The sequence below is a fragment of the Python bivittatus genome, unplaced genomic scaffold (assembly GCF_059951505.1).
Source record: "Python bivittatus isolate LINGU-HERP-01145 unplaced genomic scaffold, Pbiv_v1 ctg000480_np1212, whole genome shotgun sequence".
Classification (NCBI taxonomy): domain Eukaryota; kingdom Metazoa; phylum Chordata; class Lepidosauria; order Squamata; family Pythonidae; genus Python; species Python bivittatus.
This window is the reverse complement of record NW_028277075.1, coordinates 101,420,398-101,441,944: the sequence shown is the minus strand read 5'-3', so window position 1 is coordinate 101,441,944 and position 21,547 is coordinate 101,420,398. Positions and strand designations below refer to the sequence as shown.

The 21,547-nt window shown below is 40.9% G+C and overlaps 2 protein-coding genes and 1 long non-coding RNA gene across 5 annotated transcripts in view; 2 read left to right on the top strand and 1 right to left on the bottom strand.

The window, feature by feature from the left end:
- Positions 1-2,970, top strand: part of LY75 (lymphocyte antigen 75) — a 79,761-nt gene extending 76,791 nt beyond the window's left edge. The window contains exon 35 of the mRNA XM_015891578.3: positions 1,642-2,970. Within this exon, the coding sequence (XP_015747064.2) occupies positions 1,642-1,826 (185 nt within the window). The 3' untranslated portion in view covers positions 1,827-2,970. The remainder of the gene's footprint in view (positions 1-1,641) is intronic.
- The window catches only part of LOC112540061 (uncharacterized), a 19,330-nt gene extending 7,168 nt beyond the window's left edge, over positions 1-12,162 (bottom strand). The window contains exon 1 of the long non-coding RNA XR_003084114.2: positions 11,734-12,162. This is a non-coding gene — a long non-coding RNA (uncharacterized LOC112540061). The remainder of the gene's footprint in view (positions 1-11,733) is intronic.
- CD302 (CD302 molecule) lies at positions 11,515-21,547 on the top strand. Of its 3 annotated transcripts, none has more exons than XM_025163303.2 (6): positions 11,515-11,785; positions 16,748-16,858; positions 18,023-18,145; positions 18,784-18,957; positions 20,282-20,308; positions 21,350-21,547. In XM_025163303.2, exons 1-6 carry the CDS (start codon positions 11,698-11,700, stop codon positions 21,427-21,429), a joined length of 603 nt encoding a protein of 200 aa, XP_025019071.1. In that variant the 5' UTR covers positions 11,515-11,697; the 3' UTR covers positions 21,430-21,547. The 3 variants fall into 3 exon arrangements, with proteins under 3 accessions (XP_025019071.1, XP_088002756.1, XP_015747062.1); XM_015891576.3 differs by having other exon boundaries at positions 11,520-11,785; positions 21,265-21,547; XM_088146630.1 differs by lacking the exon at positions 20,282-20,308.

Here is a 21,547-nt window from a genome sequence, read left to right as displayed (position 1 = left end):
CATGTACTACACCAGGCATTAGATATAATAAGGTAAATCATTGAGGAAGATCATAATGCTTCTATGAGGATAAAGGGGACAAGTGTAGGTCTTCCTTTGTCAGTAACAAGAAGATCCCAGTGTACTCGCCAAGTGCCATCTGCAGGGAAAAAGGACTGAAGGGAAATTTACTTGAATCTTTTCTGCACATTCAGTGTTGTTTACAGAGAAGGTGGATTCCCTTTTAATTCTCTAAGGTGAGGAGTTTCATGGATTTTAGGGAAATTGGGCAGTAGATTAGCTGTTAAGGAGGCCAGCTGCTGCAACAAAGCCATGTGGAGCCTCACAATCAGGTTGATCGGTTGAGATCCACTGTGACTGAGCAAGGAGGAAGAGAAGCAGATATAAGGTGTACCAGAAGTCAGATCCCATACAATAAACAATCTAAAGCAGTGTTTTTCAAACTTGGCAAGTTTAAGATAGGTGGACTTCAATTCTCAGAATTCTGGGAGTTGAGGTCCACCCGTCTTAAAGTTGCCAAGTTTGAAAAAGACTGATCTAAAGGAAACCTTCACGTTCGATTTTGCAAACATCAGAGAAAAAATTACTGTACTGAGGAATGTTTGAAGGTCGTGCATCAAATGAGTAACAAAGCATTTAGAAGAATATATCAACCCATTCAAACACTTAATGTAATTTATATAGCAAGTTGTCTATGGGGCCTGACTTTTGATATACCCTGCATATTGTATAGACCACCTAACCCTATCCTGTAAAGAAACATACTTTATATATGCGCAATAGCCCACCCACCATTTTGCACATTGACATAGTAACAAAAACCAAGGACAAACTGTGCCTACATGAAAACCTTTTCCTATTTAGCAAAATCTGGTCTTTGTCAACTCCCAATTCACAAAACTGCAGATAATGAGAGTCACCTGTAGTTATTAATTCAATTATTAACCTGTAGTTATTAATTCAATTTTTTTTTTTCTTGCCCTTGCTGTGTGTGGCAGATATACATAGACAGGCACGTATGTGCACATATACAAGTATGTATATCGGTTTGAGGCAGTGCTGGCCAATCCAGTGTGTGGAAGTGGGCAGCGCACAGCATTTTTCCAGTGTTTATACACCATTTCTGTCTAAATTCTTAGGGAGCAGGGGTGTACTTTTCATTTAAATTCAGTATCTCCAGAAATCCTCATTTTCTGCCAATATTGAGACCTGTAAAACAAAACCCATTTTTTTTCTGAACTCTTTCCTTTTCTTTAAGGGGACAATGTGATGCTTAAAGTAATTCCTATTCAGAATTCACCAGAGGATATTTGAGATACGGGTTTTGCCCCTCTACTTGCTTACCTTGAAAAGACCAGGACACTGGCATTTCTTCAACCGTGCATTTAAATGTTAGGGTAATCTTAATACTTAGTTTGATTTAAAATGTGGCTGAATATTTTCATGTTTGCTTTGTTTATTCAATATTTTTATGTTTGACTGACTTTGATCACCCTCTAGATAGAAAGACAGGATATGAATAATAATAATTATTATTATAAGAATTATAACAATAATAAAACAACAGCATCATTTGGTTTGCAGTTACACTACTCTGTAAATTCAATCATTAGCTTTTTTTGTCTTGCTTTTTTCTTACAGTCCCTAGTCATGCAGGAGGGGCAATAGCAGTTTCTGTTTTATTTATTGTGGCCCTTCTTGCTGGATTAATATACTTCCTGTATAAAAAGAAGCAACTACGCTGGTCTGGATTCTCTTCTGTTCGCTATGAGCGGGGAATGCATGATGATGAAACTGATGCCATGTTTACCAGAGGTGATGACTGAAGACCATTTTCTGCTTGGCATACTGAAACCAATTTCTGAATTGGCTCCATGAGCACCTTCCAGAGATGCTACTGACTTTCATTCTCAAGGGTTTATTGATGCATACCCTTTTTTCAAATTTAGGAGAAAAGGGGTCTAACACCAATCAAACTTTGCACTTTTCGTTATCTGAGATTTGCACATGCCTTGAAGTATGGTGCATGGGACAAACCTGACGTTAGGATATCCTGTACCGTTTACCCAGATGAAGTAAGATAGAAGAGAGCCAGAGAATCACTCGAAATATAACTTATTGAAAATAAACTATGTGATAGTTTATGGTATTAAACATATTATATTTTAAAGTTAAAGATTATTTTGAGTCAAGCTCAACTCCTGATCTCTGCATGTATAGTTTACTTGGCAGCAGAATGGAAAGACCTGGGATTTGCCAGCCAAGCACCAAGCAGGTCTAAACTTACTTACCGTTTCTGAGGTCAGCCGAGGTCAGTGAGGTATTGCTATCTGCTGTGATCCTTTTTATTATTCTTCAGATCTCTTGGGGGCATTCTGTTTTTCATTAAAAGCTCCCAAGGATTTCTTCCATTTTGATCAAAGTTACAATTTAGATTTTGATTCAGTTACTGTGTTAACTTTTAAAGCTTGACTCTTATTTTTAGATACAACAAAAGAAGAGCAACAAGTTATTGTCAGACTACATTTTTCTTAGATCTTTTCCTAAATTTGCCGTATACACTGGAACAAGTTAACCTCAGTGCAAGGCCTAAATGAAAGCTTCAGAACCCCAGCCTCCATTCACTGTCCCAGATTCATGAATGGAAGTGTGCTGCGCAATGTGAAAGTTTGACATTGGTGTTTATTATTATTATTTATGTTAGACTTCACATTTTTCAAAAGAGGTACTATTAAGCTTTTTTCTTGTTAGCATTGGAAATGACTAACCTAAAGTCTTAGTCATGGTCAGAATGCTTTACTCATGTTTAAAACTGGAGCATCCATAATGCTTTGTTCTCTGTACATAGCACCATATTAGTTAGTGATTTCCCCTGTCCATTCATACTATCAGTTTCCTGCTCCTGATTCTTTGCTGTGCACGGAGGAAATCCCAGGTGATAGCTTTCTCTGATGGTACTTGTAACATGGAACAACTCCACACAGAGTAACCACAATATTTAAACCAGCCGTTAATAAATTTTACAAAAGTTATGTTACAAAAATCTTCTAATTTGAATAGTGGGGGTTTCCAAAGAGGTAGCTCGGCTGTCTTTTAATAAGAAGCCAAAGAATTTTGTGGCATTTGAAAGACTAATACAGTTGGTTAGTCTTTAAGGTGCCAAAACACTTCTAATTTTATGATTTGATTTGTAGCATTTCAGATTCATCGCTTATTTGAAGGGAATAGAACAGTTTTTATTAAAATGGTTCCTTTACTTTAATGAATAAAGTCAGCTCTTTTAAAAGATAGTGAATATCTGCCTTTGGAATTAATGATATGCAGACCTCTTTTCTTTTCTTTTTTTAAATCAGGCAGGTGTTTCCTATTCCATATAGGAGAGGAAATGCCCTCCACAGCAGTTATTAAATAAAAGCTACCATGTGCATATAGATGTTCTTCCCCTTTATGAAGTAAGGAACCTTTGCATGCCTGGAGTTCTATATTCTGTGGTTCCAATGTAATAGATACACAATACTGTGCACAGAGATAGAGCTGTGTGGTTGTTCTTATCTTGCCTTGTGGCAAAACAAAAACCCAAGCCTACAACTGATCTCTTTCCAAGTCCCTTTTTCCAAGACATTTTGCATGGTGTTTATAAACATGTGCATAAGTACATGCTTTTGTCTAGATGAACAGGACATTTGGACAGAAACCCATCTTCCCTGCTATTAATTGCTCTACTTTCTCTATGTTCATTTCTGCGCTTTTAGCCTTTGAGGGCTATTTTACCATGAACTTTCCAGGGATATCACCACAATGTGTGTGAAGACCTGATAAAGAAAAGAGGTAGTTTGTACTCAAGGAGTGACGACTATTCAGTTTTTTCACACCACTTGTAAAAGAAATACTGGATGGTTGTATATGCTCTGTGTCAGGAGTCAAAGGAATAAGGGCCAAAACTAGAGATGAGAGAAGTGCATAGAGGGGAGATATGCCAATGACCCTGCTCTTGTTGCAGTATCTGATAGATACGCATCATCCTGGTGCAAGAGCACCCCAGAAAGTTTTTCCAGTTGCCGCTCGCTGGGGTCAGAATGATCAGCCTTCCAAATACTGGCTCTTTGGTCACATGGGGAGTGATGTAGCTTTGCAACAAGAGCCACTTTAAGGAAGTATATGGAAGAAAACCCCAAAATATTTTCCAAAATTGCTGAAAGGCCTTTGATGGAGTAAACAAGAATGATATGTCATTCTGGGTACAGTCACAGAGGTGGGAAGATGCCCTTTGCCTGTGTGAGGAACCAAAATGCCTTTATCCAAGTTCTTAATTGATAATTATATTTGTTTACTGTTTAATAAACTTTGCATTTGATAACAGCTTTTCCCTGCCCTGAGGTAGAGGCGCAAGTGCGTCCCTGCCAAAGAGGTGGTGGTTAATGTTACCTTGGACAGACCTGGTCAGCCACTAGATGGCCAGGATTGAAAGCGAGGGAGAGCTGCATTCAGTCCCCATACACACCCCTGCAGATCAAAAAAAAGCAGACCGCTTACCGTATCTTAAAGGCATACAAAGACTTCATTACCAAGTACACAGGTGCCAGTCTGAAATAATGCTAGAGTTTAAAAGCAGTAGCGTTTTATGTGTGCGATGTTCTGTTGAATACATTTGTGCAACCATACACAAGATTATTTTGCACTCATGGGCTTCTTTTAATGTGAATCTATACATAGAATAGGGATATTCAGCCTAGAAATAAATATGAACAAAATATTCCAGTGTTTCTATGAAGGGTTTACAATCTAAAGTTTATTTTGTAAATTGTTTTTGTAAATTGTTTTAATTGTGTGGAATTTGATTTTTTCCCCACAAAAATATACTTGGACGTGTGGAGAAATGTTGCGTGAACTAATAGAAATGCCTTAATATACCTAATTAGCTCTCTTCGACAAAGTTTGCAGTGAAGCTTACCTGTGGTGGTGATAGGAGAAACAGAAGATTTATAAAAAGCTTCAATAATTGCTAGATTTGTATGTACAAGAAAATTATGTTAACTCAGTTCTTTCCTCCTTATTAAAATGTTTTGTAAGCTTCAATATTTTTTTAAAAAATGTCAATGTTAATAAAATTGTAAAAAGAGTCCTATTATTGATGAGTTTTTATTTATGGGGGAAGAGGACATTAAAGCTAAGGTTCCATCTGAACTACACAATCTATATCCTCCTCAGATGGTAGGAAAGTGTGAGTTTTCCCTATCTTTTTGCTGCCATCTAATGGTGGTACGGATTTGTGCAGCCCAAATTTGGTAGCTGTCATTAAGCAGATCACAAAAGACAAATTTTTTTAAAACCTTTATTCAGAAGATAGAGCATTTGCCTACCCAAATGCTGCCTTTCCCCCTATATATAATATTTATATTCTCATTCATATCAGAAGGTAAGGGATATTTGATAGACCTGGGCTCCTTTTTTTCTTAATGTATATGAGGCAAGCATAAATGATGGTTGGAGCACCATCAGAGGAAAACACTAAGTCTGACACGGCATGGGTAAAATCCAATATAAGGGATTATCTTGTGGCAATAAGGGCAGCGAAACACCAGTAGTTCTCCCTTATTGGATTCACTGATAGCCATCCAGTGACCCTGTTTAGGGTGACCCAGTCCCTATTGGATAGGGTGGGTCCCTCAGAACATCTGTTGGGTTACTGTGAGGATTATTCAAGCTGTCTGACAGATAAAGTCACTCAGATCCACTCCACCTTGGACTCTAACTGGCCAGGCCGAGCCAGGTTGAGGTACCCAGGGCAGAGTTTGGTTCTGTGATCTGTGTCTCTCCTGGGTCAACAATATAGCTAGGGAGGTGACCCACAGTTGGGTCCATGCTATAGGGTCAGCCTCTTTGATGGGGGGAGTGATGCCTCCTGCCTTGAAGGAGGTGGTGGTATGCCCCCTCTTCAAGAGGCCGTCCTTGGACCCCACAGTTTTGATGACTATTGACAAATCTCCAACCTTCCCTTTCTGGAGGAGTCTAGATTCAGTAAGCTTTCAGGCTGGGATTTAGTACTGAGGCAGGTTTGGTCATGCCTGTAAATGTGACCTGTGGTGGAACGAGGATGGTGGTGGTGCATGATGAAAGATTTGGAGGAGAAAGTTGAAAAAGCTCATTTTGAACAATGTTTAAAGTAATGCCATCCGCTCAGTGAATATCAGGCCATTTTACAAATTAAATCTATTTAATTGTACTTTATGCATTAGACAACTAGAAACATTAGTTCTAAATTTAATTCAGTTTGAGCAGATTTTATAATTATACTTCCTGACAGCATAAGCTGTCTCTTCCAATCCCATTGTACATACATGCAGTATCTCCCTGAAAGCAGCTTGGGGGAAAGTGTGTGTGTATGTGTGTAATTTGTTCAATCGTGTCCGATTCTCAGAGACTGCCTGGACAAGTCCCTGCAGTTTTCCTGGCAAGGTTTTTCAGAAGCAGTTTGCCATTGCCTCCATTGCCTCCTTCCTAGGGCTGAGAGAAAATGGCCCAAGGTCAGCTGGTATATAATTTTATAATTTTAGAAGCTGTCTCTTCCAATCCCATTGTACACCGACGCAGTGTCTCCCTGAAAGCAGCTTGGAGGAAAGTGAATTACTTTCAGTCTAAAGCAAAAAGCCTTCCAGCTAATCCACATTAAGAGTTCATTAGCAAGGCCACTTCAATCATGGCAGAGCAAAAGGGGAATTCCTAACTGGGAACATGTTGATGAAGAGCAGCAAGTGATTAGAAGGGCATGGATCCATAAAACGAAGACATCTGTTTCATTATTCTCCCTTCACAAGAACATTCAGGGTCAGCTCACCCAAGCAGAAGACCTGCAGTTGGCCACTGGGTAGCCCCTAAGCTTGTGCGAGCCTGGCAGTGTTAGAAAGCTACAACCACACAGCTTTCTGCATACCACCCTATCCCAGGCTGAACTCAAGCAGCATGTCTGTAGAATACATCCTGTGAAACTTGCTCCCAAAGTAATCACCAAATTGTTGTGATATTGAGTGGTAGCATTTTAAAAGGCTGATCCCCTTCATGCACACAACTGGCAACCATATGCAGAGCTAACAAGTACTATATACCCAGCATCCATAGGAGTCCATTAGAGAAAGATGTGCATTGTCGATTGCAGCATCTTCTTTTCATCTCCCACTTCTGGATGAAGCTCCCATCTAGGCACCAACTGGAACTAGCCCTACCTTCCAGTCGTCTCTTGGAAGGAGCCAATACATTGTGCACTACAGAGCATCAAAGAAAGCTCTGTTTGAAATTCATATTTACATTACAATGCCATAACACGGCAGTTCAGAGACTTGCTAACTCTATTATGAATGGTCAGCTATTTACTTTAAATATGACTCGGAGCAAGTATAAAACAGAATGTGATCCTGCCATTGCTAAGCATTCTCTTCTATTGATAGCTAAGCATTGTACTTCTTAACCTTCCTGTTCTTGTCTATTTACTTGTAAATAAAATTATCTTGTATTCACTGCCATATCCTCCAAAACCAAGGCAGCATAATATATGAGAGTGGCAGAAGAATGTCTTCATCAAATCCTCTAGAATCATGGGAGAAACTAGTGGCTTCAAGTGGAAGAAACAATGGGCAGATGAGGGGAATGAACATTCAGCTGCCCACTATAGTTCTCTTAGCGCTTCTTGAGGGATTTTTCACCCACCAATTTTTTTTCTTTTCCAGAAATCAACTTAACTTTTTGAATAACTTTCAGAATAGAATCCAGCAATATGTATTTTTTTCTATGTAATAGTTACATTTGTGCTTAATCAGGAGACCACTGATGGAAGAGTCATCAAGAGGAGAAAGTGTTCTGTTCCCTCTCCGGCCATGCTCTCACTCGCAAAACTCTGCATGCTTTATATATAGAAAATAAGGATCTCCCCCACCGTCCCCTGCAATTACAGTGATACCTCGGGATACGAACGCCTCTGCTTGCGAATTTTTCGGGTTACGACCAGCTCTGGCCCCAAAATTTTACCTCGGTTTGCGAACTCCGCCTCGGGGTACGAGCCATTTTCCGCCCGTGCCACGTGGTCCGCGGCCATTTTCTGCCCGTGCCACGTGGTCCGCGGCCATTTTTCCGCCCGTGCCACGTGGTCCGCGGCTGTTTTTCCGGCCCTGCCGCGTGGTCCGCGGCCGTTTTCGCGCCGGGCCGGGCTGTTTTCGCGCCGCGCCGGGCCGGGCCGTTTTCGCGCCGCGCCGCGCCGCGCCGGGCCGTTTTCACGCCGCGCCGCGCTGCACCCGGCCATTTTCGCGCCGCACCACGCCGCGCCCGGCCGCTTTCCGTGTGGTCCGTGGACGCCAGAACGGATTAACGGTAATTACATTGAACCTTATGGGAAATTGCCTCGGGTTGCGACCAAATTCGGGCGGAGGGCGGAACGGATTAACCGGATTTACATTGAACCCTATGGGGAAATTTGCCTCGGGGTGCGACCAAATTCAGAGGGCGGAACGGATTAACCGGATTTACATTGAACCCTATGGGGAAATTTCCTTTGGGTTACGACCAACTCGGGATACGCCCAGAGTCACGGAACGGATTAAGTTCGTATCCCGAGGTACCACTGTATATTCTAGACTGCGCAGAAGTATAACTTAAGGACCTCCCATGGACATTATACATCATGTCTATGGCAGATGGTGCTGAGGTCTTCATGCAAATCTTTTTGCTATTCTCAGAGAAAATCTAGATTCTTTATAAATGTGGCCCAGATGCAAAACTAGTGAGGACCAATTTCATTGCAATATGATTAGATCTGGATCAGGGCCAGTATGAAGTATTCAAGCACTTTCCAGTTCTGTTGATTTCAGCAGAACAGTTACTGCCCCTGTAAAGAATGACAATAAAAAGTAGCTAACTTATTTATTAACTGAATGCTGGCGTATTCAGGAAAACGCTTGATGCCCTCTGCTGGTCACACTGTAAATACCTGCGCAGTGAAGGAGCACCATTTAAAACACAATCTCTCCACATCAAGTAAGGTCTATCTAAGAGAAAAATACTTAACACTCAGTTGTATTTTCAGTTTTGAAAAATGCCAACAGTGTGAGATGATGATAGATAAAGATAACAAATGATAGAGATAGAGATAAAAGAGAGAGAAGTGGAGATAGAGACAGAGACGGACAGGCAGACAGAGGAGAGAGAGAGAGAGAAAGATGGAGATTGAGGTGATGGAGATGGAGATGGAGACAGAGGCAGATAGAAAGATATAGATAGAAGATGGATAGATAGATGAAAGATGATGGATGGATAGATAGATGATAGACAGATAGATGATAGAAGAGAGAGAGATTAAGATGTATAGAGAAAGATGATATAGATAAATATAGATGATAGATGATGTTGTTGTTGTTCAGTCGTTAAGTCATGTCCGACTCTTCATGACCCCATGAACCATATCATGCCAGGCCTTCCTGTCCTTCACTGCCTCCCTGAGTTTGCTCAGTTTCATGCTCATTGCTTCAGTGATGCTATCTAACCATCTCATCCTCTGCCATCTATTTAGATGATAGAGATAAATAGATAGATGATAGATACAGATACAGACATAGAAAGATATAGATATAGATAGATAGTGATCATAACACTGCATTATAAATGTTCTATATTATGTACCAGTGTGATAAGGCAGTCATAATTCACTAGAGGATCACAGTTTCTAATGGGTCACAAAGTACATTGCTCAGATTCTTGCAAAGAAAGTAGAGTAGGTAAGACTTGATCCTATCCAGCAAAAGACATATTCTTAAATCATTAAAAAGTATTTAGAATTATTAAACCCAGATCATTAAACCTGAGCATGTAGACATTACTTATGCCAGAACTGTTATAGGATACATTCCAACTTTCAAAATGCATTTGCAGAGCACATGATTTCTAAGAAGGAAACCACATTAAGACTGAACTCAGGGTTGTTTGTTTGTGCCTTTGAGCCAGTCTTGACTCCTGGCAACTGCCTGGACAAATCCCTGCGGTTTTCTTGGCCAGGTTCTTTGGAAGTGGTTTGCCCTTGCCTCCTTTCTAGGGCTGAGTGAGAGTGACTGGCCCAAGGTCACCCAGCTGGCATTGTGCCAAAGGTGGGACTAGAACTCAAGGTCTCCCGTTTTCTAACCTGATGCCTTAACCACCACACCAAACTAGTTATTCAATTCAGTTTAGCCCTGCATTAAAAGATGTTAATTATATCCAGATATAATTACACAGAATTGTAGAATTGCTTTTCTACTGTGTAATTTTGAGCAGCAGAATCACACTGGGCAGGCAGAAACAACTGGAGACAGGCAGTCCTTTGGATAACCAGATCTTATGTCATGAAGGGCTTAATAGGTGATGACCAGCACTTTAAATTGCGCCCAGAAGCTGACTGGCAGCCACTGCAGCTCTTATACCAGTGATGACACATGGGACAAAAGAAGACATGCTTCTTACTACTTGTGCTGCTGCATTTTAAACCAGGTGATCTTCAAGGGCAGCCCTATGTAGAGCGCATGGCAATAGAGCAATCATGAAGTGACCAGGCTGTGCTCATGGATCACGTTTGCCAGACTGAAACAGTGAGTAAATCCTCCCACTCCAGGAGGAGTCACAATTGGAGCACTAGATGAAACTATGCAGATGCTCTCTTGGCCACAACTATGACTTGCTCTTCAAGCAGCAGCAGCTGTGAATCCAAGAGGACTCTCAAACTGTGAGCCAGTTCTACTTGGGAAAGTGACCCCCTTTAATACAAGCCACAGCCCTTGCTGACCATGAGAAAGTTAAGCAATGTTGGGCTGGATGGGAGTCTCCATTATCAAGAAAAAAACATGGATGTGCCGATGCGTTATCAGGAGTTAAGGCAGAATACAATGTACCCAAGCTAGTCTTTGTCAATTTATTCTTTACTTATATAGCTTATTATTATTTATAATTATATAGTTAGCTCTTTTAATATAGCTTATTATTACTTATTATGTTTGCAGTAAGATAAAATGTAAGCAACCAAGCCTGGACTGATGTTAGAGCAAACACAGTGCATCTAGGTTCATTCCCTTTCAAGTCAATTCACCTCAACATCTTAGCTTAGATCATCCTGGCAAAAAGTGGATTTGAGGTCCCAGGTACTCCAAAGAACCTCTCCGTCTGAGACTTCAGTGATCCAGACCTAACAGGCCTTGGGAGTAGAGTTTGACTTCAGGGAGACTCTAGCTTTTGCTTTGAAATAGCAAAGGCGATCTGACAAGGGAACACCATCAACCAACACTTTGGATTAAAAAAAATAGATTATTAAAAGAATATTTGAATGATTTCTCCCTAAAGCCTATTAACTGTTGTTTGAACTTCACCCAGAGGATTCCTGTGCCACTGAAAGTGCAGAACTATGCGCAGAAATTCAACGAGTGTATCTTGCATTGGGAAGCGCTGTACCAGTTGAACGTCTGCCTCACTGCTGCCTCAGGTGACTGGCCTAAGAGAAAGCGCTAGAAGCGCTGAGGACATTTCTTCCCCAACTTCGCAAGCGCGCGACAGAGACAGCTTCCCGCCCTTCTCCGGCCTTTCTCGCCCTGGCAAGGAAGGGCCCAAAGGGCGCTCATTCCGGCGGCGGGTGGCGCCTGCGCGGCCCCAACCCCGAGTGACGCGAGCAGTCTGGACGGAGCTCCTCGCCCGGCCATGGGCGCCCGCTCGCCTGCGTCCTACCCTGCCTACCTTCTGAGCGGCTTTCTCTTGGCGGCCGCGTTGCCTCCCCAAGGAGCTGACGGTAAGGCGGGGCGGGGCGGCGCCAGGGCGCTGCTTTGGGAGTCCCCCCGAGGCCCGTCTCCAGCTGCCGCCTTTGGAAATATGCGCCTTCCCCCGCCCCGTCATCTGGCGGGGGGTGCGCTGCCTTTGCCCACCGCGCGCACGAGACAGAAAGTTGTGCAGGAGCGAGATTTTGAACGCGCTTCGTGCGCTGCCTTTCCCCCTAATCTATCAGAGGGTAGGCTTGGGGGGGGGGGGGCATTCCTCTGTGCCATGCTGGGCTTTTGTTTTTGCTTAGCGCCGCCCATCATAGGGCAGTCTGAAAACGCCCCGGCTGTGAGCAGGCTCACATGTCCGTTCGCCAACTGGGTGGACTGCTTCGAGGCGTTTTTCCATTTTTTTTTAGAAACCTACTTAAATGTCCAACAACGCCTGTCTGTGGGGTAGGAGAAAGAGAGTGGGGAAAACGTATCTGATTGATCTGTCCAGGCTAGAGTGAAAGTAAGGATTTGCGGAGATGAACCAATACATGCTTCCTCGTGTTTTCATGCATCACCACCACCAGAATCTAATTCAGTAAAATGACAGGCAAATCAATTTCCTGTTCCATCCATAAGATGAGAAAATTGCATTTAGCTGGGAGGTGGTTTTGTTTGAAATCCATTTGGCTGATGTACAGTAATTGAGCAACATAAGCACGCAAGCAAAGCTTTCAAACAGAGGCCCTAAAATAAGAACTGTTTTATACAGCCAAGTCTGCAATCAATCAATCAAATAAATAAATAAACAAAACATTAAGGTAAAGCCTCTCTCAAGTTGAGCTTGTCTCCTGGTGAGTTCATGGGCCCATCCCTGGGTAACAATATAGAATATTGCCTTCTTCTGGGAAGTGTTTTCAACTTCCTGGACTAGCCTGCAGCGCTGTGATTTCCTAGTGGTCTCCCATCTAAGTACTACCTAAACCCAGCCATACTAAGCTTTCTTCCAGGTCAGCCAAGGTTGGCAAGATGCTGCCACCTGTTGTGACTGGAGTAAAACCTGCTAATTGATTAGCCAGCTTCAGAATTAGAGGATGACATGGATTATGCGGAAGTGAATGATTTAGGAAAATTGGTCAACGTTTGAAAGAAAAAAAATAATAAAATGGGAGATTTATTAGGGGAGGAGGTTTTTGGATTGGTTTTTTTTATTTTTTTTTTGGCCATAGGTGAAGACACAGGCACTATCTTGGGGGGAGATGGGCGGGGACAAGCTAAATAAATAAATAAATAAATAAATAAAATCTTCATTGAACCTCCACTGGACCCGTGTTACCCCCAAGACAACTTCAGCAGCACTAAGAGGGGGAGACGTTGCTTTCATCAGGAACAATGTACTATACTGAAGTTCAGCAACTGGTTTAGGCCAATCCAATATGGCAACTGTTTCAGATTTGAACAGCCAGGTGAATCTGAGCCTTCAGAGAGCTGAACATAGGGTAAAACGGCTTCCTGTGCACACTCCCTAGGGGTGGCTTTTGTCTGACAGAAATTAAAAATATGGTTGGCAAACAGAGAAAACCCCTTTAAAAGAAATGGGTTCACACGCTGAGGTAAGCAAAAGCCAAACCAACCACATATTATGGCTTAGAGCAGTGTTTCCCAACCTCAGCAACTTTAAGCAGGCTGGCTGAGGAATTCTGGGAGTTCTGAGAGTCCACGCATCTTAAGGTTCCTGAGGATGAGAAACACTAGCTTTAGAAGAGATGTTGGCCGACTTGAATAGCATCCAGAGGTGATGCTACTAAATCCTCAGATGCAGTCAGTGGTCACAGCATCTCTTGCCCTTTCATCCATGGAATTGGGCAGGATTCCAGATGTGTGGGAGGGCATCCAGGACAGAAGGCAGACCAGTGCTTGAGGAACACAGATGGGAAAAGCCATGGCTGCCGGCCTCCACTTTCCACAGGGAATTTAAAGGTGTCACATTAATATCTGGGGAGTAACAGCAGACTAGCAACCCCCTCTGTAAATAGAATATTGCTTATTTACTGCTATAACCTTTCTATCTACATGTATGTATATAACCTTATTACTAGGGAAATAATAGAACTGTGATTTTTTTTACATCCATTCCCACTTAAAAAAAAATAAATCTGTGCCAACCCAAAAACCTGTGGAAAAACTGCTAGGTTGTGGCAAGAGAAAGAGAGAGGTGACACTGCAAGTCAAAATTTCATTCTATAAATTTTCCTCTCCTGGATAGATAAATGTTTTTTCCCCTCCACCTCCAGGATTATTATCTGATATAATTATTAGAAATTACTCTTGCTGAGTAGTGTTTTGAGATTTGCTTAAATCTCTATAAAATACATCAGATGAGTCTGTTGTAAGTCAGATGCTGTTAGAACATTTTGAATATATTTCAAGGTTGATCTGAGGTATGGAACAGCCCTTCAGACCAATGGCTAATTGGCATATATAAGTGTCTGCCACCATTATTGTCTTCACTCTACCCACAGAATTGACCTCAGAAAAGAATTGTGGGGTTTTGGGGGGGGGGTAAGCCATCCCCAAAATATATTTCTCTTTGAGGTCTATTATATCTCTCATGGTTTCCTGCTTCATAATAGACTTTGTGGATGTGCACATGTGCCTTCAAGTCAGTTTTTGACTCCTGGCGACTGCCCAGAGTCGTCACTGGAATTTTCTTGGCAAGTTCTCCGGAAGTGATTTGCCATTGCCTCCTTCTCAGGAAGAGTGACTGGCCCAAGGTCACCCAGCTGGCTTCGTACCCAAGGCAGGACTAGAACTTGTGGTCTCCCAGTTTCTAGCTTGGTGCCTTAACTACTACACCAAACTAGCTCTTAGGCATTTTTTAAACAATTCCAAGGCTAATGCCAGTATCCTATTCCAGGGTTTTTCAAATTGTTCTTTGGAACCCCTGGTTCCACAAGAACTTGATGTGGCTCCATGAGGGACTCAAGGCTAAATCAAAGTTCACTCAAATGCAGCCAGGGACATCCACAGCAGAAAGGGAAAAAATGATGGCTGTGATTTTGACATAGGAGGTCCCCTTGGCTGCATGGCATTCTCCTACAAAAAATCCACCACAACCATTTTGTGTGTGCCTGTCCTGCCTTCTGCAAAATCATCCTGCCCCAGCCCTGCCTCCCTCCCCAGTCCCTGAGCAAGGTCAACCAGAAGATTCTGGGTGGACAAGACAGGAGCTTCCTGATGGGCAGTGGTTCCTAAGTGGCCCTTTTGGTATGGATAAGTAGCAATCAGTTGACCCAGGTTTCCTTTTACTACCAATTTTCTATCACTAGAACTTTGCCTCTTGAACAGGGGTTCCGGGATTTTTTTTTAACTAACCGGTCCCATGACCTTAAGCAAATGATGATCAGAGCCACCTTTTACATTACATCTGAGTCTTCTGGCCTGGCAGAACATGCAGCAAAATTCCCATCCATTTAGATACCCTGGATTGTCAGAGTTCCTATTCACACGGAACATCTCTGTAATGCAGTTATATGCACACCGATGCAAATTTCACACTGAAGGAAAGATCACTGGGAGAATGGCCAAGCCCGTGAAGAGGTTCTGTTAGGGTGTAGTCTGCATATGAATGTATATTACACATGCAACTTAATTATGTGTGAGGAACTTTACAGATTTTAACTGGCTTCTGACATCACATTAAACCAAAACTAGGCCTAATGATATTGCCAAGTGCACCTGGAAATACAAAACGCTGTGTGTTGGGCTTCATTGTTGGGGACATGTAATTTCTGGCAATAAGGAAGTGGTGTGCCACTGCCTGCTTTTGGAGTGCTTTTACAATTTCCCAGGCCAACCAGGACCTGGGTTTCTCAACAGTTTCCCATCCAAGTGCTAATCCGGTCTGGCCCTGCTTAACTCTTCAAGATCAGCTAAGGTCCACTAGGTGCTCCTGGAGATAGATACATCTTAATGCTTGATATATAAACAAGCTCAAGATAAAGTTTTTCCAATGGAATAACAAGATTAATTTGCATGAAAACACAGAATAGCAATCATAGGTAAAATTGATTTGGAAACCATAATCAAAATGAACATGAAAAATATGATCTGTGAGTGCAGGTACAGTATGGTATGGAAAAGATTAAGTGCAGGGAAGAGAGGCAGCAATGTGAAACTTAATTTGAGGGGATGAGTTAGGCAAGAAGGAAGACCAAGAAACCAAAGGGCATGTTTCAGAATGCAAAGAGATGCATATGGAGGGAATGCTGAAGAATTCTCAGGGAAATAATATCATATCAAGAAGAGAAATAGAGGGGAGGAAACTTCTGTTAGCAGTTCAGCCAAGAATTTCAGATCTAATGAGCTTCTTAGGTCAGGGATGAAGAACCTCGACTTTTCAGACTCCAATCACTGTGGTCAATGGCCAGGGATGATGGAAATGGTAGTCTTCCAACCATACAGAAAGCAGAGGATTGCTTCTTAGGCCTTCAGTGCTATCTTTATTAGGGAACAAGAAATGCAGTTAAACGTGGGACAAAACAGTATACATGCACACACATACATCAAAATAGCTGCAGTGAATGTTAAAAACTACAATGTGTACCTTGTCCAAAGGGAAGAGTCTCATGAATAGACAGTTATGGTTAGATTGTTCTTTAGATTTGAAGCTAAAAAGTAAAGGCTGCTTTAGGTTTGGGCTGCTGGGCCTGGGAAAGGAAGCTTCACCCTTTTTGGCAATCAAACTCTTCCCTTTCTCTAGCTGCTATTTGTTCCACTAAAGAAACAAGTGCCTGAAGGTCACACTTAACCCTTCATCTCAAAAAATGGGCAGCAGCCTAATTTTTAATACTGTAGTTAATCTCACTTATTTCAAACCTGATTGGGTTGTGCCCAACTTGTATTGAATGCTATATAAATATTTGGAGCAACTCATTTCATTTGTATGTTGTGAAGCTGGGGCTGACAACAGAAACAGATGGTCTCACATTCTCTTCCTTGTATAGCCTGCCCTTCCATTGCTTGGATTTCATTCCAAAAGAGCTGCTATGCTTTACTTCAGGGATCCTCTGAGGTCTACAGTATGGATGATGCCAGGGAGCTCTGCCAAGGCAATGGTAAGACAACTCTGCTCTTTTCAACCTCATCCCAATCTTGTGTGATGTGCTGACATCAATCCGCTGAGGCTGCACGAGCAGGAAGAGGGAGCCCTTTCAATACCTGAATGTTTGTTTGCCATTTTGAAGACTGTTAATACTCATAGTAGTTAATAGATCATGCACATTACTTGCTCAGGATAGATGCACTGAACAGGTGGGAAAGTTGGGCTTCCATGGTTGATCCCATTCATTCCATTGCTGGGCCATTGCAGGGTTTTCCAAGTACATTGATTCTAGCATGCTCTTTCTTGTACTCTCAAACATTTCTAATGTTGGAGACAGAGAGACCTGCTATGTTATTGATTCCTACCCTGGTATTTTCCAGACTGTTTACTTTAAGGAAAAAGCTTTCTGCCATGCAGCACAAGTGTGTATGCACATGCACCTTTAAGTATTGCAGAGAGTGTTCAGGTGTATTTGGAAGCCAGGAATTGGCTTTGATCAGGTCAGTAACTGTACAATAAAAGAACTGAACTTGCCTACTCAGTTTATGTGCACCTTTTCATTTGGCCAGGATGATCAAGGCTAACAACATACCTAATGAACTGGAGTATCTACTCCCATTCACATGAACTGACACCCAACTGTAGATTGCAGGGAAAAACAGGCATATTTAAGGACCATCAAGAGACCAGAACATGGAATGAAAGCTACTTAGTCCAATTTTACCAAAATCAATGACAGAATTTATTACTTATTTACAAAGCATTTTCAAGTTTAATTCATACAATATCCAGAAGTGTGTGTTCATTCTTGTGGAATATATTTGTAATTGAATTAGGTTAGAGTCAGCTCTAGATTACTGTGCATGCATTTCCCACTTCGATTAGTAGATCCAAAATTTTTATAATTGGCTGTTGTGTTATACTTCTGTTATCCACCTATCGGTTGGTTGGCTGCCTGTTGGTTCACTGATCTGTTGTATTTCTATTCTGCCTCTTTTCAAGGCAGCAGCATATCTGAGTATCTGATTTAATCCCTACACCAACAGTATAGGATAGGTTGAGCTAAGAGAAGGACTGGCACAGAATGAGTTGAAGGCACAAGTTATACTTGCATTGGGGTTGTTTTAATCACAGGTTGGGTACTGAAAATAATGTTGTTTTTATTTCCCCAATATAGCCTCTGGAGCTGATATTATTAGTATAAATAGCAAAGATGAAAATACCTTCATTCAAAGTAGTTTTTGCTCAAATTGGCATGGTCCAGAATATATATCTCTTGGCATGTTTTTTGACACTGATGGTAAGTGAACAAATTCCTGTTAGAAATCTGCTCCGCCTTTTCTTGATTTTTGTACTACATCTTCATTAGGAACTATCCTTCCTCTCCTAAGATAACGTTTCTACATGCAACTTCTTCAAGAACTCACTCTTGCTCTGGGTTTAGAAATGGGCCCTATGGAATCCAGAGAGTTGTGAATGCAAAGCCTACAGAAACAACACTAGGTGTGCAGAATGAATACAGGGGCTGAGGGATAGCCTTTTCCATTGGATGGACTGCAAGGAAAGTGAAATAGGATGACAGGCTTGTACCAGGGGGAATCAAATTTTTATCTGCTATTGCCCAAGGTACAAGTAAAGGGTTGTCCCTGGCTATCATTGTACCAGGGGTAATGTAGTTGAGGGGGTGGGCTCTAATTTGCAAAAATGTTTGATGCAATCAACCTGTTACAATATAATTTTAAGCATATTCAGTACTAGAAAAACTTTGCTTAGCTCCCTGAGGCTTTCTGCTGTTTCTCTTTAAGCAACAACTTAAACTAAATTGAACAAATAAAACTAAAATTAAAACTATTTGTTCACAAGTCACCACGTCAATGTGGGTTTTTACTCTGACTCACATTTATGAAACAAAATAATTTTACATCTATTGTATTGCAGATGATATTTTCAAATGGTATGATGATTCCAAAGTAAATTTTACAAACTGGATAGAGGAAGAAAGTCACAATGAACTCCTAAACACTTGTGCTACTATGCATACAGCTTCAGGTGGATGGGAAAAAGTCTCCTGTGAACACCTTCCATTGACTAAGATCCTGTGTGAAACTACTGGTATGTAAGAGCCATACTATAACATTGCCTTAAAAAAAATACTATTGAAGATTTCTATTGCAGTCCAGGAATGGCTAGATTTTACAGGCTGTGGAAGGGCTTTCAGGTAGATCAACTTCTGCTGCTATTTAGGTCGTCTTCCAAACATCCTGGAGCCCTTCATTCATCAATCCCGTCACCACAGTCATTAAACTTAATTCTGGTGTCATTTTATTCCCATACTAGTCATATATGCAGTATAATTATGATAACATAATTAATTAGAAGATACAAATGTATTCTTCAAGGGAAATTGGAAACCGTATCTTGCAATTTGGCTTTTCATATAGCAGAATGCACAAAGTAGATGCAAAACAAAATACCTATATCCTTTCCTGTCAAGAAGCTTGGTCACTGTTCTGGTAGGGTTATCAACAAATGATTTCCACATTACCAGCTTTAGGAAACATTCTTTTGATTATTCCTACAGCAAGCATATCAGAACTAACACTGCTTTTAAGAAAGCAGTTTCAGAAGATTAATTCAGACATTGGTTTGGGTTATTTCCTGATTCCAGCACTGAAATCAAATAAACTTCAAGCCTAATTCATGCTCTAAGTTTTCGAAAGTTTTAACTGGGTCAGTGTATAATGAAAATGGACTGTAACTTTCCTACCTGAATCAAAATTCTTATTGGTGCTGGTATGCATCCAGGTCGTATCCCACTTATCAGTGTAATCCTGTATGTGTTTTACTTTGTCTGGGCTGAATCATTCTCCAGGAAAGTGAGTGTGGAAGGGTTCTTGCTTGGGAGGTCTTTAGAGCACACTCTTCATTATTACGGTGTTCAGTCTATTATCAATATAAAATTCGTTACAATGAAAGCAAGAGGTTATCTGTTCTTATAGAAACTATGCAACAAACCATGTTTCATTCATTTCCTATTCACAAACACACTCTAGTCACATGGTGTAATATGTGGTTTACTATGCCACATATGAATGAAGATTGGAATCAAACTGCAATCAGTAGACCCATGTGGATGGACAACATCTGTATTTGAATACCCATCTGATTTACACCCACAATTTCCATTCCCAAGGAGATCCATGCACAGAAAATGCTTTCCCAAATGGATTCCCTTTTTTATATCAGCATATCTCTGAGTTTTAATATTCATTACTCTTGTTGTTTGGTCACTAAATTGTTTGTTGCTGACTATTAGATAGTAAAGGCAATTAATTATTTTCACTACTTCTCTGTGAGGTAAGATTGAATTGTAGATTCTTTAAAAATACATAAATCAAATTAATATGTTCTCATTTTTTTCTGCATATTGCTAAAGTTCTTTATGAAAAGACACATTTATTTGGTGAGTAATCCATTTTGTTTTCTTTATATTCTCTAGTAATGAAACACTGATAAGACAGTGTTTTCCTACTTCAGAGCAGTTTTCTTTTTCAGTGAACAACATTCACAATTATCATGGATTGGTTCCACATGTGGATGTAATTACAGCAGGTCCATCAAAAGCAATGTACTTTAGTCATGACTAATTTAACTCATCCCATTGATTTTAATAGATCTTTTCTGACTAAATATGGAACTACCATTGTGTATTCTATTTGGATATGCAAGAAGCTGCATTAAAGATCTCCATTCACTGTTAAATGTCACAGATTCCCGACATTTTTCATTGCCAATTAGCCTGGTACATAATGGAGAAAACTATTTGTATCATGGGAACAGGTCCACTGGAAGCTATATTGGCCAGGAGGACACACAAAATCAAAGTTCTACAAAGGCAATAACGTCGTTAAGTCAAACATTTTTCAGGCTTATTAAAATTCTTATTAGACTAATTTGTGAAACATTAGGGGGGGAAAGGGTAAAATTATATTTGTTGCATTCTAAAATAGCATAAAGCTGAGCCCAAGGAAGAAAGTTTGGGTGCCTCTGGAACAGCATGATGAAATGTGCTTGCAGCAGCAGATGTTGCTTGCCAGCAGTTTTGGGCTAGGATATGTAGGACAAAGTAATATAGAAATTAAAAAGTGATGAGGTAGCATCAACATGTTAAGGAAACCTTTCTAGATCTCACTGTTTATGATCTCAGGTAACTCCCCACATCCTAGAGAACTAGGAGTATGGTCCATTGAGCTGTACCTTAAAAGATTTAATGGATAAATCAAAGGCTGCAAGTAAGCCAGTTCAGGGAAATAGTCCAATAATATAAATGTTAAATAGCTGAAAAACATTTGCAATTGCAGAATAACAACATACATAATATGATTATGTATTTCTGTCGGAATCTCTGTATTGTTTCAGAAACTGCTTGGATAACCATCATAGTCATAATGTCAACAATAATTGTGTCAATGTCTGCAGCATTTCTCTGGTTTCTTTATCAAAGGAGGATATCATCTAGACCAAGATGTACTATACATAATTCCATCACTCAAGTTCCATGTGACAGTGAAACATTTCTTATAGATGAAGAAGATGAATATTCTGCTTAAATTGCTTTCATTTAGATACTATTACAGAAAGGGGCAATGGCACAAAGACAACCTTCAACACCACTAGCACAAATATAATCCAAATGAAGATG

What these genes read in the sequence shown, in the direction of transcription:
- CD302 (XM_015891576.3), top strand. Translation starts at nt 11,698, where the DNA reads ATGGGCGCCCGCTCGCCTGCGTCCTACCCTGCCTACCTTCTGAGCGGC. An exon ending in CATGTTTTTTGACACTGATG is followed by an intron (nt 18,146 to 18,783) that starts GTAAGTGAACAA and finishes ATTGTATTGCAG; the next exon opens with ATGATATTTTCAAATGGTAT. An exon ending in GATCCTGTGTGAAACTACTG is followed by an intron (nt 18,958 to 20,281) that starts GTATGTAAGAGC and finishes ATATTGCTAAAG; the next exon opens with TTCTTTATGAAAAGACACAT.